Source organism: Aquila chrysaetos, chromosome 8 (assembly GCF_900496995.4).
Source record: "Aquila chrysaetos chrysaetos chromosome 8, bAquChr1.4, whole genome shotgun sequence".
NCBI lineage: Eukaryota > Metazoa > Chordata > Aves > Accipitriformes > Accipitridae > Aquila > Aquila chrysaetos.
In genome coordinates this window covers 12,473,115-12,488,983 of record NC_044011.1, presented here as the reverse complement: position 1 = coordinate 12,488,983, position 15,869 = coordinate 12,473,115, and the positions used below count along the sequence as shown (strand labels likewise).

General features: G+C 34.6%; 1 protein-coding gene across 1 annotated transcript in view; it reads right to left on the bottom strand.

Annotated features, from left to right (window-relative positions):
* ADGB (androglobin) overlaps positions 1 to 15,869 on the bottom strand; it is a 121,052-nt gene that overhangs the window by 84,298 nt on the left and 20,885 nt on the right. Inside the window, exons 3-8 of the mRNA XM_030023512.2 lie at positions 15,024 to 15,116; positions 12,684 to 12,755; positions 11,220 to 11,408; positions 4,739 to 4,878; positions 3,362 to 3,448; positions 1,482 to 1,693 (exon numbers count right to left, since the gene is read on the bottom strand). Of these exons, the coding sequence (XP_029879372.1) occupies positions 1,482 to 1,693; positions 3,362 to 3,448; positions 4,739 to 4,878; positions 11,220 to 11,408; positions 12,684 to 12,755; positions 15,024 to 15,116 (793 nt within the window). The remainder of the gene's footprint in view (positions 1 to 1,481; positions 1,694 to 3,361; positions 3,449 to 4,738; positions 4,879 to 11,219; positions 11,409 to 12,683; positions 12,756 to 15,023; positions 15,117 to 15,869) is intronic.

Sequence of the window (15,869 nt, the reverse complement as noted above, 5' to 3'; positions counted from 1 at the left end):
AAATCAACCACAAACCATTCTAAGTCAGAAGAGTTGAGATACAATAAAGAACTATTGTCATTCAGTTTGAAAAAAATTAAAAATAATTCTGAAGATGTAAATGCAGATTTACTGAGAAGGGGCCAGGAAGGCTTCAGTCCCACCTTCCAGTCAGTCCATAACTCTCATGTCCCTACTATAATGTTTGGAATTCCTGAATTCCTGGCACTGTGTCAAATACTTTCTTCCTATCCTTGCTCCTGTGCATCAGTAATTTCAAAAAAAATCTAACATAGATGAGGCATAGGTTCTCAATGGACATGGAAGAAGAAAGTCTCCCACAGTCAGAACCTTCTTTCAAGCCTTAGGACTTAGACTGTAGGAAAATACATTTCTAATGACAAAAATCCCAAACATTAATAAAGCATCTGAACAGAGCTTGTAGCCTCAGAGTTGGAGATTACAGAGCTGTATCGTAACATAATGCTTCCCTGATTCTTAGCTGTTTCAGTTACTAATAGAAATTCTAAGTCTTAGGCAGGATTAAATTTACAAAGTTTTCTGGGAAAAAATTACAGCACCCTGTTGGAGGAATGACAGTGCTGTTCTCAGTGGCTGCATCCCTGTGCATGTCCATTCCAAACTCTGAAACATCTACTATGCTGGTGGGTGGGTCATAAAATGATAGCAAGAATTCCTAAGAAGAGAGAATACCCCCTCAGCCAGGTCTTTTCTAATATTTTTATAACACTTTTGACATTAGGACATAGTATTTGAGATTCAAAGTGGGGAAGGCACAGGTTTTTCTGAAAATCTAGGAAGAAATAGAAATTTTAGTATATGATTTATACCTTCCAAAGACATTAGAAGTGTTGTGAAATTGCATCCATGCCTTCAAGTTAGAAACAGCAACTAAGAAAACTCAGTCTCAAATATAAACACTGAAGAACAAATAAATTTCTAAACCTAACTTTTTTTATTTAAATGTAAATAGGATTAACAGCTCTTGAAGAAAATTAATACCTATACCTAGTAGCATAAACAGAAAAGTTGCTATAAATTAAAACACAGGTAATCATTAGAATATACTTGTCAGAACCCCCTGCAAGTAATCACAGTTTGTAACACCCATTATGAAATGTATAATTTATTGATGGTCAGAGCAGTGTTGCCTTTGAGGAAACTGTAACCTCTCTGTTATCCCTTTGCAAGGAACCAGTCTTTAGAGAAATGGCTGTGACACAGAGCTGAACAAGTCTCTGCCATAAAATGAAGCTTTTTTTCCGTAATATAAGAGACTAGTACTGCTTCTAATAAGATCTATAGTTAAAAAAAAAAAACAAAAACAAAACTGTCTTGAATTTACACCATTGCAACATGTTCAGTGTAACAACAAACCCACAGCATGTGGCATAATAAAGACATACAAATTTGAAGCCAGAGGTTATGCTAACTTTATTTATGCTTGGCTGAGAAAGATAACACTACCTAAAATTACAGACCTTTGCCAATTTTATCAGCTTTCTCTGCTTTCTCAGGTTTATCAGACTGCTTATTCACAGATGAAACTTCATTTTTTAACTCTGAGACTTTGGCCTCTTTAGGTTTTGTATCTGACTGAGGAATATCAAGTTCTGGAGTCTTCTGATTTGGCAACTTGAATTCTGGCACAATTTCTTTCAAAAAGCCCCAGACTTTGTCCAAGTACCCAGGCCTTTAAAAAAAAAAACAAAACCCAAAACACACGTATATGTCAACGATAATGATATTTGCAATGAGAAAAGAAAGTGTGATTTTCATTTAGACAACACTATACTACAACTGACAGTCCAGCTCTCAGAAAAGTTACTGGGTTGTTTTAGTAAATAAAACACACTTGCCCGATTTTGTGTATCAGCCAATTTGTTAAGAGACAGATTATGGACAGATGCAAAAAGATAGTGGTTAGAGAAGCACGTAAATAAAGCATCCTTGCTAAAGATTTTTAGTAGATAAAAGTTGCAGCAGGACAATTTGCAGACCACTTTGCAACTACACTGTATAATAACTTGATTCTGGGTCTCTACATTAAAAAGCTTCTCAAAGGTACCAAAGGTTCCAATCTAGGTTTTCCTAACTGTTTCAGCACACATAGTTCCATGCCTCTTCCACTGATTCCACCAGCTACAACAGTTTTTTGATATGACATGACAGTTGCAGCCATACTGGTTCTCCACAGAAAATCAGTGATTCCAGAAATAATCTAAAACTGAATGAATCGTTCAGGGCCATGAATAGGCTTCATGCAAGCTCACTGCATGCAACCTTTTTTTTTTAAAAAAAAAATAAATTAATTGTACAATGAGCTAAAGCCATCTTATACTACTATCGCAAAGACTATGGTATTCACATTTTCTTATTCCAGAATAAAATATATTTCCAGTAAGTGCCAGAGCTGTGAATACTGTTTTTTGTTGTTGCAGTTGTAAAACTAACTACATAAATAAACAAAATTTAGGTTACTTAGGAATCTAAGTCCATGGGCGACATATGCACTACTGTAAGACACAAATATATCAAAAACCTAAATTGCAAGCAGAGCTTGGGACATAAAAAATGCTGAAATAAGGGCTAAAATACCCTTTGACTGAACTTATTTAATACTGAAATACTGTTATAAATAAACAATTATACCTAAATAAATTATATATAAACCAAAACTATTTATTATCTCTGTATTCATTAGAATGTATACATCAAAAGGCAAAAAAGTATAAGGTAAAAAAAAAAGTCTAAATATTTAGTGCCTGTATCCCAGTCATCTATTCAGTAAAAAGAATGTCAAGCTGGAAAATTAGAATGTCTGTTCTTTAAAACCACAAAATGGACTTAAAATGCACAGGAAACAAGAAAAATGTTATTATAGGTTGGAAATACTATTTTGGGTTGGAAATAAAAGTATATCAACTGTTCCAATTTAAAAGGTGAAAACACCATACTAGCTGAAGTTGATTATTTCCAAATTCATGATGTATACTTTGTATAGCACATTCAGATACAAAGTATCTGGCAGACCTTTTGAATCTGTATATTAGATGAAACAGATTTCTCCAACCCTGTTTTCACCACAGTGTTTCATATTAGTTAAAAATAAATTAATTTTCTAAAGAAAAGGCATCAGCTTAACATGATAAAAAGCTTTACAAGCAACTATATGACCTACAAAGAAAAACACAATAAAATTGCATTCCCTGAAGGCACATTTCTCAAGTGCCAGAATTAAAAATTGTACACTTCCCAAAATTGATGCTGAAGGACTTTTAGGGCTCAGCTTTATTTTTCATAACACCTTATTAGTTGTTTAATATTTAATTCTGTATGTAAATTGTTCAATAGAACTTACTGGAGAGGAACAACTTCTGGTATCCATCCAGTCAGTGTATGCAGAACTGTAAATTCATCCAGCTCTCTTTTTCCAGTTTCATGTATACTTTAAGACAAAAGTAAACATTATACAGAATTGTAATATAACCAACACACAGTAAACTCTGTAGTCTACATTGCTTTCTGTAGGAGTAAGACCTTATACATACAGAATAACTTGCTGAAAAACAAGTCATCACATGCAATTGTAGGAGTTTTCCAAAGCACTGCTGAATACTACCCTACAAAGTCAAATTTGCTTTTATGCCTTTGCACCAGGCCCATTCTTTTAGTGTTCCCTCCGATACACCGGCATAGTTTCAAAATATTAGCAAGCACACTGTGTATACTTGCATACAGTAAAGCCTCTTTTTGCGGGGTTGGAGAAGTGGGTTTTAAATCCCTCAGGCTAGAAAGCGGATACGAATCTAGAACTTCCATTTCCTGAGCAGCTGCTCTAACTCCCAGGTTATTATGCACAAGTTGGCTGTATTTCCAGTGTACCACACTCCACTCTTTCAAATCGATACAGTCTCCTACTCTCTGGAGAGATTTCCGTCCATAGATCCTGAGAGGACCAAGGCTAAAGACGCCAGCACTTGGCCATGACTAACCCTCGTGCTTTGGAGAAACGCAGTATTTCAAACACGTTCCCACAAATAGAGTTTCCTAACAGGCACCTGCAAGCAACATCCTAAACTGTGTAGAAGTACTTTAGTTCACTCTTCCAACAAACATAACTTGATATGACCAGAATAGGGAAGCTTGACTACCCAGATCGGTATTTGGAATTCTTTTCTGAAGTTTAGTCATTTAAACACCTGGTGTTCATTGCATATCTCAAAGGAACCTGTGGCCATAATTGTCAATCACTCCACCATGGGCCACATTCTACTTTCCAGGTCAGTTTTAGGGAAGTGGATCACCACACGGCGCACAGCAGCAGAACTGTAGCAAAAGCATCAAAAGTAGCTTACGATACTCTATTTTCAGTATTGGTTAAGCCAATATTAAGGCTGACAATTAAAACTTCATTAAAACTTCTTGGACATTTCCATTGGGCAGAAAAACACATGTGAAGCTTTTTAGGAATAATGTCAAACAGGGACCGTACTCCAGTTTCTTTGCAAAGTTTTCTGTGCATAAATTTACAAACACATCTAAAAAGGAAACACTGCACCTTCTGTAGCTACAGGTGATTTTGCTTTACCGGTTTACGGTGTCAGCTTTCAGAAAAGTATATGTTTGTCACTACAAAATTCTTAGCAAAATATATTTCCCACGTATACTAAAACAACTTTCTGAAAATTCTATGTGACTTCACAAAACAAACTGAAAGTGAGATGACTAAACATACCTAGTATTTGCCAGTTTAATGATAGCTTTGGACAGCAACATTGGCCAAAGTTCAATTTGACAGGTTGTAGCTGGTAGTAACAAATTATCCTCTTCATTGAAAGGCATAGTGTCATCCACAGTGATCTTTCTCCAGCACCCCTGTGACAGAGGGAGGGAGAGGAAAGAAGAACGAAAACACTGAGTTTGTGGGCTGGAAACAGAACGTGTGTGTAAGAGAACTTTTAAGCCTTTCCCAAGAACCCAATTCTACTGTAATTTGATTTACATTACAGATGGTTTTAAAAGAAGTTCTCATATAATATCCGAGAAGCATGGAAACAGTATTCATAGCATTTTATTACTGCTTTGACTTATTTCAGAGATTAATCTAATTGCAGCTATCTCCAAATAAATTTCCTCTCATATGTTTAGTCCATCATGTGCATGTGTTCATTGCTGTTTCTTCAGCAGCCATGACAGATGCCTGGGAAACAGTAATATTAAAAAAAGGCTTAACTAAGATACCAGTTTTGCAAATGCCTCCCTAAGGTCTTAGTCTGGAAAATACTTGTGATATAGGCAGTCCCCCTTGCTTCCCAAGAACTACCTGGGAATGTTGGCTCCAGCGGTTAGTGTCCTGGAAAGCATTAAGACTGTATCTTATAAAACACTACAGGAAACAACACCAAATGACCGAATGTAACAAATATCCATATTTCCAGGATAAGAAACAAACAGGTAAGACAAGATACTGATGTCTTCAATACCAGATATTTCATTAGTAAATTGAGCTAGTATCCCACAAAATAATCTTGCCTACCCTTCTCCAAAAAAGTCTCTCTCCCAGTGATTAAGACATAATGAGAGGCAAAGGAATTAGTGGAGCAATAGCAAGTACTTCTGTTAGCTCACCCACAAAATGACAAAGAATGACCAAATCACTAAAATTTTCACCATATGTTATCAGAGAGGGCAAAATTACTGTGCTCTGCTTGTAACTAAACTGTGGCTTCAAGCTGAAATGCCCGTCAATTAACTCTATATGAGTTCTATAGGTTTCAGAAGAAAACAAATTTAGGCCATATGGCAAAGATACCCCAAAAGGATAAAAGAGGCTAATATTTTTTAAGATAAAAACTATTTCCTGACAGCCAAAACTAAATTTTTAAAATTTCCCAAGTTTGAAAAGGACCTAGTAAGTGAACTAATCACATATTCATCTCCTTTTTCAGTAATTGCTGAAGTTTAATAGAGAGTAGTACAAGTTGAAAAGTAAAGGAAAAGATTGAGGAGTTATTTGGTTTTCTGTAGCTCAGGACATTTTTTAATTCACAGGAGTAATTCTGTGCATGTAATTCTTAAAAGGCAATAGCATTTTTTTTGCATATGTAGCACCATTTAAAAAATTTTTCTCCTCCTCACCAACTGCTCACCTTTTATACTTAATAAATAACAGAATCCATATTGCAATTATTTTGCATCAGTGATAACCTTTTTACAACATTTCACTACTAACTCTAAAAACAATTATGCTGGTTTAAGGAGATAAGACACCAAGAGAAAGAAAGAAAAATACGTGGGGCAGAAGGTTTATGGACAGCAGTAGGTGAGAAGAAGTGGAAATAAAGAAACAAATTCAATAAACCTCAGGAATGCAAAGTGGAAGTAGGACTTTGGGTAAAACTGAAAGAATATTGTTCCAATTATGTGAAAAATTATTATCCATAGGTTTGATCTGGTGGACGGCAATCCCCTCAGAACTCAATATAGCATTATACTGAAACCAGTTCATTATCTTCCACTGTGCTTTCTCTCTCTTTTCATTTAATTTTCCACTTTCTCCTGTGAAATCTGTTTCTCCTCTATCTCTACTGATACTTGTCTTTTCTCATTTGCACATTTTCTTTACTATTCCACCATTTGACCCTCTTTTTCTTCCCTGGTTTTTCTTTCTGTGAAATACAGCTGTACAACCAGAGGAAAAGAAATAAAATAAACCCAAAGGCCCCAAATAAAACCAAACCAAAACTGACAAAGAAACTAAAACACCCTGGTAACTCCTATAGATGCTTAAAAGACCTCATTTTAATCACATGAATACACAACCTCTGTAGCATTAAATTCACACAGAGAATAACGTCCTCTGCTGAGGAACCTGGGTAACATCATTTCTGTCTTCTCAAATGCAGGCAACTCTTATTCTCTATATGTATATATGTATATGTATATTCTGTACATGGAGGCAGTAGTAAGGGATGAGAAAAGCACAGGCATGTAAATCAGCTAAGTGCTCCCCCTTACAGGAAAGTTAAGAGATTCTTCCAGTTTTAACTGTTTTCCTATTTCTTCCTCAGTGATGGCTAGCTGACATGTATCAATAGCAACTGCATGAAAGTTCCTTTTAAAATATCATATTTGATCTATACTGTATTAGAACTGTATGTTTTTGTTAATACAAATACATGGTGTAGGATTATTTAGAAATGAAATTAATACGCTCAGGGTTTTATTCCCTCTCAAGAGACATGTATCAAAGAGCAACATGCGTAAGTGCAGCCATTCAAAAGCTCTCCCTCGCTTTGTTTGCATTTATGTTGATTCCAAAAGATGGACAGATTTATAAACAATTTAACAGGGTGATGAAGAAGTAAAAGAAATCCCTCCTTACTTTTATTCAGAGGAAGTTTTTATACTACAACCACTAGAGTAATGGTTTCCAGCATAGAAATAGAATATGAGTAATTTTCCAAGGGTCATGGAAGTGTTTGAGTAACTATTTTTTTATTTGTAACTGTAGAGATTTCTGAAAGAACTCTGCACTGAGGTGTTTCTGAGTGACATGCTGCATGCAACTGCGAGGCTCTCTCCACAACTCCAACACGAAACTTGGCCAGCTTATCCATCTGAGGCATTGACCTGCTGCTGCCGCTCTCCAGGAGCATCATCTGCTGCAGATGTGATGCAAGTTCCTTTATTCTGAAGTTCTAAAAACATTGTGCGATGGGAAGTTTGTGCCCTCTCCTTTTGTAGAGCAACACTAATTATGTCAAATAACGGTAAACTGGAGACTTGCCATGAAGACCATTAGGAAAACAAAATCTCTTCACTCTTTAACAAATTAAAAAAAAAATATATATATATTCTCTTCCTCTACTCTGGTATACTTTTCTGTCTCCTATTGTTATGCATTTAAGAGTGTTGTCCTTCAGTATTCTGACCTGCACTCTTACATAATATCTTCCAAATCCTTCCATTAACCATGTCAGCGCTTTTCACAAACAGAGCCCTCACAAAACTTTTCTCCCCAAATTTAAGAGTTTCATTCTTGTACTTATTGTTGCTCTTTCTTTTGACTGCCTCCTATTGGCTGAGAACATCTTCTCAAGAGATCTCTATTTTTTATTTTTTTTTACTGTGGGTTAAAACCAAAAAAAAGCCTCCAGGTTGTTCTTTCCCTATTCTCCTCTTCTCTTCTTGCGTTTCCTTCAGTCTTTGGTGGTTCCTTTTTACTGTATGAGGTTTTTTCCCATGCATATATATTAATAACATATTCTCCCAGAAAGCAAAATGAGCAATTTTTTTTTTTAAATTACTTCATCACACTTCAAGGATATAAAGAAATGCTGAATATACCATTTCCCTCGAAAATTCTTTTAATATTTAATTGCCTTTTCTTCTAATTAATTATGCCATATTTTGGATTGAATTAATCTAAAGTAAAATTCTATCTATTGGACCTTTTTGTATTTCACTGAAAAGTTCTCCACTAGGATTATCTTCTTTTCCATTTGTAACTAACTATATGCAATGCCTTTGTAACCTCTATCAAGCTGGAAGACACCCAAGTTAAACACATGACAGCCTAAAGTCTAAATGATACTGAAACTCTGGAAAAGAATCCAGGTGTCTCCCATTGGTTTTTGGTCCCATGACATACATTTTTGCAGAGCAGTCTTAGCTGTAGTCATGGAACTTTCCTTGCAGAAACTGGGAGTTTTAGTCCTTAACAACTGAGAAGGAAAGAACATTCTGTTCTTCCACCTCTTCCTAAGTGCTCTAACCACCACACTTTATGCAAAAGGAGAGGTGGCAGCCATCTGACAAAAGATATGAACTTTCTGTAACTTTTCATGCACTCTCACAGAAAAATCTAGTGCTTGATATCTGCATAGACAGATATACCTAATACAAAGCCTAACTCAGCTGCTTAACCTCCAGGAAAACTTTCAGAAACTCTGAATGTTTGTTTGACTAATTCTGATAGCTCCTCACTCAGTATGTGAGACAACTTAATCACCCTTGGAAAAAAACCACACCTATCCCCACTGACAATAACAGACCACTTCACCACCTAAATTCATCTATGTAAATTCTGCTGCTGGAGACAGTTGGTATGGTGATGCCTAAAGCAGGTATCTCAAGCAGGCACTCTGAATACATCCATAGCTTACCTATGAAAATGTTTAATTTGAGCAGCTAAAGCTTCTAAACCTGCTCTGTTAGAGACGATCATGTTTGGTCAATTCACAGTGTGCCAAGGAAGATATATCTCTTTCAGCCTTCCAATGCACAGAAGGAATATTCACTGAATAACTTCTTGTTGGTGTTTTCTTTCTTAACCTTGCTGTTTATGTTTTTATTATCAGTAACTTGTGATAGCCTGTTTTTAAATATTGTGTATCAGTACTATTAGCAACTCAAATTTCATTAGTACCTTTGGCCTGCTTAATCAGCTGTCTGCATTGACTTGGCTGTTCACCTGTATTCATGTGCATTAATTTTTGCTTTTTAAAAAAACCCCAACTTTTACACATCTTTTTTAGGTTTTGTTTCCTTTTTTAAGTACAAGTTTTTCTCTTTCCATGAATTCTATCTTTTTAGAAGTCCAATAGGATGCCTTTAAGTTTTCATTAATGCTTCCAACTTTATGTTTCCAAGTGACTGTGTCAAAAATATTTTCAAGTTTGGGTAACTGGAAGTTTACCAGGGTCAATTACACATCTTAGTGTTTTGTGACATATTCTGTTTCCAAAAGACAAATGTAACCAGAATAACCCTAACAACATAGACAACTTCTAACTTTCAGGTCAGTGATTATTTCTTTATTTATTAGTATGAGGTTCAATATTAAATTAAGCATTCCCTGTTGACTGTAAAATGCGTTAAGAAGTTATTGTCTGTTATCTTTAGAAGCTCCATGGGATGTTTTGGTTTTACCAGTACATCTTCAGTAAATGGTCCTCACACTGGAAGTCTTTAATCACCTTGAAATACAATTGGATACAAATAGCTCTGTAAAGCCAGCCAACTGAGTTACTTAAACAATAAAAAACATTCTTAATCCTAATACACCAGAGGTGTGGGCCACTTGTCTGCCTCTACTAACATTTGCATCAAACCTCCATATTCTATCATTCACTACACAGGAACAGAAATATTTTGAATATTATTTCAAAATAATTAATGCACGCACAAAAGAAATCAGCAGATTAAATTAAGACTGAAACAAAAATGGGGTAAAAGTTACCCAGTGTGAATTTAAATCATACAGTTTGTAGTGCAGTGCAAACCTCACAATCAGTCTTCATATTTTTCTCTCTACCAAAAATGAAATGAAACATACCTTATTATATAGTAAAAGCCAAACAATGCTGAGAATTCAAGTGGTAAAAGGAATTTCAATTCAGGCAGCACACACAGATGATGCTTAGTATTGTCATAACATCTTGAGACATAGAGTAGAAAAAGCCCCCAAAATATCAACAAGAAGTATTTTCATAAAACAAAAAGGTATAAGAAAGAAACAAAAGAAAGAAAATGTCTTTAAATGTGCTAAATCAAAAACAGTTTACATCGGACTATAAGAGGACAGGTGGTTTAGAAATCAAACCCTGTAAATATAGGATGTAATGTATCACATGCAGCTGAAAGAAACTACAAATGGTGAAAATTAATCACTTCTTAAATCAACATTATTTTAACCACTCATTACATGATACAGAATGAGCCAATTATTTTCTGTCAAATGTATTGAAATTGTGCGTTGGGCTAAGGAATAACATTGAAAACTGCTGTTTGACACAAAAAAATGTCACAAGTATCAGAAAAGTTATTTCAATAGTTTGAACATATGCAACATTAGCAACTGCCACTATTGGATCCTCTTTCTGTAATGTAATAAACAAATGAACTCAAATGTAGTATCTTGCTGCAGTGCCTAGAGAAAAAAAAAAATCTCCTAAAAATCAGCAAAATTCTACATAAGCTATGAAAAAAGAATATTGCCTTTTCAAGCAATAACTCCATTTTATCAAGTTCTAAGTTGTACAAATATCACAAGAACTGTAAAAGGCATTTTTTTTAACGTGCATCAGCAATTTGTCAATGCTTCTACTCCTACAAATCCAGATCTTTTAAATAATAGTAAATACTTACCTAAGCATTAAAATTTGCCATGCTAGCTGCATAATATTCATATACTGTTGGAGGGAAGTACTCACCATCCAATAAAGTTTCACTACGTATTTTCCATAGCTATTGTACAGGGGCATGTGTCCCTTGGTAACTTTACATAAGGCATAAATGTGTTCCCATGGCTTCCAAAAAACTGTGGATGTTCCATTAGTTAAGGCCTTTTCATTATATATCCTCCAAAGTGCATAAATTTCACTTATAATCCACCTCATTAGCTGAAAACAGAGATAAACAGAAAAAATTTTTTTTTTTCGACTTATATCTTTTAGAAAAATTAAATCAAGGTATATTATAATGATCAAAGAATAAAAAAGAACCTGTTATAAATGAATAAGTGACATAAAAGTATAGCTATGGTTTCATGCAAAAATTAATTTCACTGACACAACTTTTCTTAAAATCATCATATCTGTCTACAATAACACAAAACTTAGTTTCATTAAGTAAAGGTACAATATAAATTATGCTGTTCTTCATTTACCAAAGAAAAATGGGGACATATGATTTCAAAATAAACTATGTTAGAGGACTTGTGAACTGTCACTTGTTTAATTACTTATTACTAGATATAGCCGCTAAAAATCAGTATTGGCTTTAATACTTGTTATTTGTATTCAGTAAAAAACAATCCTAAATCATTAAAAGTATTTAATAATTTTTAAAATAGAAGCTTCAACTAATCATGCTTTAGTGCATGTGTTTTTCTAACATGCAGATTTCTGATGTGTGCTATAGTTTCACAAGTATTACTAGACTGTTACAGTGATTTATATAAACAAGAATGAAAATAAGCTTTCACTACAAGAAACTGCCCTAAAATTAATTAGTGGTTCTGTGGAGAGCAAAATTTACATCATCTGTTTTCTGGTGGCTTCCTCCCGTACAGTTTCTCTGGTGCTGAATTTTGAATTTGCATTGAAGCATTGAATGAAATAGAAATTATGAATATTGTATTTAGTAAGGCACTCAGATGCCTTGCTTCTATCTGCTTTATATTTTCCCCTGATCTGTCGAAATCCAGTAAATATTTATTCAACTCTGGAGAGAAGGAAAAGACTGGCTGGGTGACAGACATGTGCACATACATGCAGGCACACTAAGAACATGGCTTCAGAAAAGCTTGAACAAAAAATAAAAATCCTTTCTAGTACAGCTTTTATTTGGTCTTATCTTAGGATAATATTACCCAGTAATAATCTTTGTAGTTCATAGACTACGTTGGTTTTTTTTAAAAAAAGAAAACATGTTTGGAAAATCTCTTACCATCATTGATTTAATTTTTCAAATTCTAAAAAAGGTAAACACTAGTTATACAAATCTAGATGATTGCTTGCCATTTTATTCCTATAATTCTTTTTTCACTTAAAAAAATTTGTCACAACTTATTTCTTCATGGTAGAAATTTGGAGTGAAATCCAGAAAGTTAAAAAGAGTTAAAAAGAATGAAAGAAAATATTTTCAAAACAGGACATTAATGTATTTCTACCTACCTCACTACAAAATATATGCTCATTTGCTGAAACAAGGTCAAATGAGGTTTCATTTTTGACAACCACAGGAATCTAGAGGAAAGTAAATTAGTTAAGTCCATAGCTAAATTATCTGGAAAAAATTAAATGAACACTAATGTTTAACAGTAGTGACATAAAAATGTTAGACATTTGGTAAACATTCATTAGACATTTGCAAACTGAAGGCCATCAGTTTGCAAATCTTGTAGCTGCTTTGGTATTTCTTAATAAAAATGTCTTAAAATGTAGATGTTCAGAATTTTAAAAAAACATTATTTTTGCCAGAAGATTTAAAGAGTATCAAATGAAATAATTACATAAGTAAATTGACATTCCCTCAATTTATTTATAATATTTTCAGTTCTGCATTTAAATCATAAACATAACACTGTCTCATACTTAGAGATTCCCCTGGCCCCCCACCAAGAGTCAAAGGGATTTGTTTCTTCATGGCCAGTTAGATAGTGATATTGTCAGTATGAACACTGCCTTTACCAAACCTTTGACTGTATTACATAGTTTTGATGACTATTACTTGTTTATACAGTCCATTTTCTTTTTGTAAGCAGTTTAGAAGTAACATACTAGGATCGTAGTTTATTGAACTAAATATATCTGTGCCTCTCATCATGTATTGGTGACCACTGCTTGATTCTTTGCTTACCACACTAAATAGGCTTGTTTACGCTTTCTTTTATAGTTACTAATAGATTAGGTAGCAACATATATAATCTTAACAGCCTTTCATCACTTGACATTTACATTAATTTTTAACAACTTATAAAATTTCTAGTAATCATAGCTTCTTGATTCAAAATACATCAAAGCATCAAAGTTTTAATCAGGTCTTAAAGAAAGCAACTGCTTTCTTCATAGTGCTGTAAAGATAGATTTTAAAAGCTATTTTAATACAGATACATGTTTCCATGGCTTTCTGGGCTGCCAGTTCTCTTGCCCTCATCTTTCAGATACCTCTACTCAGTTTATGCATTTTGGCAGCATTTCTCATCCAATCTTTTGGTCTTGTCAATTCCTCCCCTGACCTCCTCCTCTCCTTTCTCCATTAAAAAATTAAACTTGGACCTGTTTAGTGTCTAGTTAATAAAAAATGGAACTGACAAGCTGACAAAAGGAAAACTGACAAGCCTGAAAAAGTTGGAAGGCTGGTCAAAGTGTTTTAAAATTTCAGCATTTCATCTGAAGTAAAAACGCTTTAAAACTTAGATTAGCAACAGCACTGGAGAACACTAACCTTCAAAATGGTAGGCTGTTTATCTTCTTTGCAATTAATTTTAAAAATAAACTGAATAAGAGATTTGCATAATTTTAAAATGTTATGGTTACCTTCCAGACAAGTACTGTCAAAGACGTGGATACATTCTGTACGCAGACTGGAGAAGTACAATAGTTGAAGTGAGAAAAAGTACTTTTATTTCTGGTAAAGCTAATTACAGTTTCAGATGTATTTACTTCAGATACTTGCTCAAGGGAAGCCTTAGTTGGAACAAACAGAACTTGTTTTGCCATTACACTGATTTTTAAGGGAGAAAACAAGCACACAAAGAAAAACAGAAAGGCATCTCTCTGTCCAGCTGTCTTCTAAATGAACGTGGAGTTAAAAAGCAGAGCAGACTTGGGAGGATACACTACCATGATGTTTTGCACCAGGAGGTGCTGGTCCATGATGATGCCAGTAAGAAAGGCACTCAGACTTCATAGAGTATCATTTAAAATGCTATTATTAGAACTAACTATAAAGAAAGGGATTAGTAGAGATAACCTTATGTCCTTTTAGGCACTGGAAAACCCAAGTTGTGCAGCATCAAACAGGCTTCTGATCCACGCACAGCATTCTGTGCAGACCCCACCCGTAGAAAGGGTTACATCATTTTGGTGTTATTGAGCTATGATAGGATTTGAGCTATTACAGAATTTTCTTACAAGAAAACAACTCTCTTCATCACTTCTACTGTAAAACAGAAAGTATGTTCACAGAAGGACTTGCTGCTGGTTAGATAAAGGCAAGGCAATGCAGGTGGTGTAATTGCTGCTGACAAGTGGGAGCTGCCTGATTTTATCCAGCAACTAGGGATTACGTACAGAATCACGGAGGCCTCAAGGCCAAGCTCGGCATGCAGCACAGGTTAACTGTTACATGGATCACTGACTCCTCAGTGTACAATGGTCTCCTGGACAGGATGACTATTCGTGGTCAAGTGGGTTTTATCTGTTGAACTAATTTCCTCTACTAATTTTCCTCTACTTGTGACATAGCTAGGTGAGCAGCATTTTTGCATTATGACCTTGCTTTTTTCTTACCTTATTTGTTAAAAACTCATGTGGACGTTTCCATGAATGCACTTTTAAGGATGCTGGCAACTCTATTTTCCCTTCAGGATCCTCAAAGACATGCTACATAAAATATGCATGAACAAAAATGGACCATTTTTTATTAATTACAGTATTGTATCTTCCACAAGATTTAAAATAATATATTGTTCACATGGTAATTCACTTAAGGGGAAAAATAGCATAAAAAGGAACTAATAGTATCTATAACTGAACTTAAAGAGTGCAAAGCTCAAAATGAAGATTCAGCACAAAAGCTGCCTGTATTGTTCTGAGAAGTCTCTGTGGTCTGCACTGTCTAAATAGGTCTATGTGAAACTTTTTTTTTCTTTTCCACCTTTCAGAAAAACCTCCCAAAAAGCTGTTTAAGCTCTTAAGTCAGGCACTCTTCTACTAAGTTGTTTCTAAGTACTTTTTCTAACTCACTTATTTCTAAAGCTTTTTAAATTGAAGACTGAAAGTAAATATCTAAAGCAATATTTAGACACAAATAAAGCAGATTCCATGCATTTAAAACTGCTATAGAAACCAAAGAGAACTATAATTACACAGCATCATGAATTAGCCCATTAAAAAGAGAGCCTCATATAATTTTCAGACTTTCATTTCCAAAGTGATACTTATCCTCCGTGTGAACAGAAGGCATCAGGATATATGATATCTGTTTACTTAATAGCATAACATAGGATGAGGAGATGTCTCTGATACTGCTTGTGCTGACTGAGAAACTAGTTGGTTACATGCCTTTTATTTGTGCCTGGAATTTTAAATAGCTTTTAGGCATATTACACATTTCTGTGTGTTTCACAGTCCACA